Source organism: Propithecus coquereli, unplaced genomic scaffold, assembly GCF_000956105.1.
Source record: "Propithecus coquereli isolate 6110/MARCELLA unplaced genomic scaffold, Pcoq_1.0 Scaffold585, whole genome shotgun sequence".
Lineage (NCBI taxonomy): Eukaryota > Metazoa > Chordata > Mammalia > Primates > Indriidae > Propithecus > Propithecus coquereli.
The window spans coordinates 366,341-370,178 of record NW_012151785.1 but is presented as its reverse complement, the minus strand read 5'-3'; the positions used below and the strand labels follow the sequence as shown (position 1 = coordinate 370,178).

The 3,838-nt window shown below is 37.0% G+C and overlaps 1 protein-coding gene across 1 annotated transcript in view; it reads left to right on the top strand.

The window, feature by feature from the left end:
* The window catches only part of ZFAND4 (zinc finger, AN1-type domain 4), a 77,444-nt gene that overhangs the window by 38,608 nt on the left and 34,998 nt on the right, over window positions 1-3,838 (top strand). The window contains 1 exon segment of the mRNA XM_012658407.1: window positions 627-835. Coding sequence (XP_012513861.1) covers window positions 627-835 — 209 coding nt within the window.

Sequence of the window (3,838 nt, the reverse complement as noted above, 5' to 3'; positions counted from 1 at the left end):
TTTTGAGAAACAACATACTGACCATCTCACACTTTGCAGTTTTACTACACTACGCAGCCCCTTGTGTTCTAGTTATTGTGTACTTTTAATTACTAAACTTCACATCAAGGAACAACTCTAAGATGAATCAGCCTTTATATAAAACCAGAAAGAAAAATAAAGGTTTACTTCTAATTTCTTACATATGTCTTCCAGTTGTATATGTGTATATTTGTGTTTATTTTTTAATCTAAAGTAAGGGGGACTTATTCGCTTTTAATTATTGATTGTTAGAGCCAATATTTGAAAATACAGGAAACAAAAGGTATACAATGAAAATAATCGTAGATAATAATGTCATAGAATCAGCAAATATACAGACTCTAGTGGGCCAGGAAAAAAAACCTCATATTTTGGTTAAGCCCTGTCTTTGAACATAGCAGCACAATAATACATTTCATTTCTTTCATGTTGATACAACATAGGGAATGCCGTATTAACTATAAAAAGGTCAGAAACTTATTTGAAGAATATCATGTATACCTTATATGCATAGGGTGGTTGTTCAGATTCATCTTGTCACTGTACCAAGGTGTATAAAACTTGACATAAATTGAAAGCTTGTTTATCGATTTTTCTATTTGTAGTTCCTATGGAAAACCCACTTAGGGAGATGGCTGAGTACCTGGATTCCAGTCGAGATGAGGTCTGGGAGAAGAACTCCTGCAACAAACAAATAACATTTTTGGTATATCGAGAAGGAGATCAGTTGAATTTCTTTTGTGTAGTAGATAGGGGAGATGGCACTTTAACACCATTATGTGAATCTTTAAGGTAAATTGGTTTTCATTTGCATGTCTTTACTTAGAAAAAGAGAACATCATATGATATGCTCCATAAACTTTCATGTTTACCTTGTGGTGTCAAAATAATCTTAGTATGTTAACAAGACTGACTAAATTTCATGCATCTCTTTCCTACCCCACTCTCCCATCTGAAATTGTTCTTCGTATGATTTATATAATGGGTAATTTCTAAAACAAGTTTCTTTACAGACCAGGATTTCTCCATTAAAAAAAAAGATTTGTTTCCATTACATTATGAAACTCTTAAGATGCCTATGAGATTGTAGAGTCTTGTTATAATAATGTATTATTAATACAACGTTGGCATAGTAGAAAGGGATAAGCCTGAAGTTGCTATCTTTTTTCTAAATTTAACTTATTCCTTAAAGGTTGATAAATCTATTTCTGTGGTCTTGTTTTCTTACTCTATGAAAGGGAGAGAAATTGTCATATTACTTCTAAAATCAGAAGGAAAAACCCTACAGATATCTAGCTAGGCAATAGAAAAATAGAGAATTGGGCATGGTGACCTCTGAGTTTCCGTGCGTGCTGACTTACTATGATTCTTTATCTCCTTTCACCGGAAGTCATTACACATTTACTGAGCTTTTAGACCTGGTCACTAAGCAAGGCACTGATGTGTTATTGGGATATAATGTTGGTAATTGTTGTAAAAAGATGTCAGAATCTCTGGGAAAACATATGAGAGGGCTTCATTTTGCCCAAAAGGTAGAGAGTTAGAGACAACCTCTGAAAAGAAAACCTTAAAAGAGGAGTGGGGTAAGAGTTTGCCAAGCAAACAAAGGAAGGAAACGTGTTACAGATAACTAAAGTTAATCCTGCAAAATAAAAGGCTAGTGGTAAAACCGTTCAAAGAAAAAACAACTTGTGTTTGGAGAACAGTTTCTGTGGGTCAGGAGTCTAGCCGCAGTCTAGCTGGGTGCTGTGCTCAGGGTCCCACAAGGTTGCAGTTCAGAGTGTCAGCAAGGGTGTGTTCTTATCTGGAGGGGAAGCTAATCCACTTTCCAGGTCATTCATGTTGTTGGCATAATTCATTTCCTTTCAGTTACATAACTGAGGGACCCATTTTTTTGTCAGCTGTTGGCTGGAGGCTTCCCTCAGCTCCCTTTCGATTAACTCAGTCAACTGCTTTGAGGCCTAAATTACGTCTGCAAAGTCTCTTTACCTTTGCCATATTCAGTTGGCTAGAAGCAAGGCAGACGTCACGCCCACACCCAAGGGTGGGAGACTACACAGTATATGAATACCAAGGGTCGGGAATCATGGAGAGTCCCTAGGATTCTGCCCACCGCAGGGTGTTATGTGGAAGAAAGATTAGACTCAATATTGGTGGCCACAGACAGCAGACTGTGACAAATGGGTGCTGACTATGGGCTCCAACATGTCGGGGTCTGGTTAGTACTGCAAACGTGGCATGAACGTACAGGCTGGAAGTAGAGAAGACGTAGCAATGAGGACTACAGCCTCGGACCGTTAATAGGATTTCTTCACACCAGTTTCTCCATGTGCTGATCTCTGTTGTTAGTACATCTCTTTTGGCTGTCTTTTCCCAAAGGAGGACATCTAAGCTTAGGACCTTAGTATGTGAGCCGCTTTACAACTGTGATCATGGGTTTTTCAGGCCTTTCATCAGGCCATGCTTTTAACCTATCTTTTCTACTTTCTGTGAAATATCATTGCTTCCATTTTCTTCTCAGCCAACTTGTATTGTGTTTGTGACTTAGCCCAAATCTCATCATGGAGTTCAATTAAAATCGTCTTGTTCCTCTCAAGATACTTGTTGGATTATTTTTCTCTTCCTTTCTATTTACCTACCACAGTTGGACAAAGAAACGGATGGGATGAATGAGAAAAGGGAGTAGAAAACTATCTGGTCATACTGTAAAGGACGTTTATCTTACCTATTCTAGAAGAGGCTTTCTTACTCTACAACAGGGGGCAGCAAATTTTTTCTGTGCAAATAGTAACTATTTTGGGATTTTCATGCTAAGAGACAACATCAAGGATATTATGTAGGTACTTACATAACAAGAGAAAAAATGTATTTCCACAAAACTTTTACTGACAAAGTTCAAAATACAACAATTGGGAACTTTTTTCCTTTTCATGATACAAGTCTACTTATGAGAAGAATGGAATTCTTTTTGTTGGAGTAATATTTTAGCTAATTGAGGTTGAAATTAGTGTTGCCTGTCAAATTTGCAGATTCAGTCACAAAAGTTTACCTGTTAATATTGGTCTGTAATGAGATTTTATGTTTTTTATCTTTGAAATTTTTTCACACTGGTAAGTGCTGCCAGATCAGTGATACTAGTCCATGAGGATATGATTTCAATGGCGCATATTCATCATATTGAAAGGCCTTTATAGAATTCTGTTAGGTATTCTCTTGCTGTTTGCCTTAGAGGTTCCTCAATTATATATTTAAATGGATTTTGAAATACAGAGATTTTCTTTGAATTTGCTCTGAGGTATAAAAACATGGCTAGACCTTGAGCTTGGAAAATATATATGCTGCAAATTTTTGTGGTAATGGAGATCTTGCTTCGTTTCAGCTTTTGAAAGGACGGGAGGTATTGCAGCCTGCTGTTGTGTGTGATTCAGACACTAGTTGTCTAAATGACATTGCAGTATAAGTTTCACGTATAATCATTGTTTTGTCTTGTAATATTAGGTTGAATTTGTTAAGAAACATTAATAAGTCCATAGCAAAAACTAACTTCCATAGGCATTCAGTGTTTGATAACAGTGGTTAAGGGCAGCTCTTCCCATTCAAAGTTCTTGAGCTAAAAAATCATAAAACTTTATTACTTCTAAGCCATTAAACTGACGATGGATAAGTCCAGGAGACAATTGAAGGTTACCGCTGACACTACTGGCTCAGTAATGCGTGACAGGTTCATACATTTACAGCAGAACACCTGCCGATGAATAATACAGCGAGGAACCATGGGCTTTACGCGCCTCACATGTTCACTCGCTTTATCAATTTT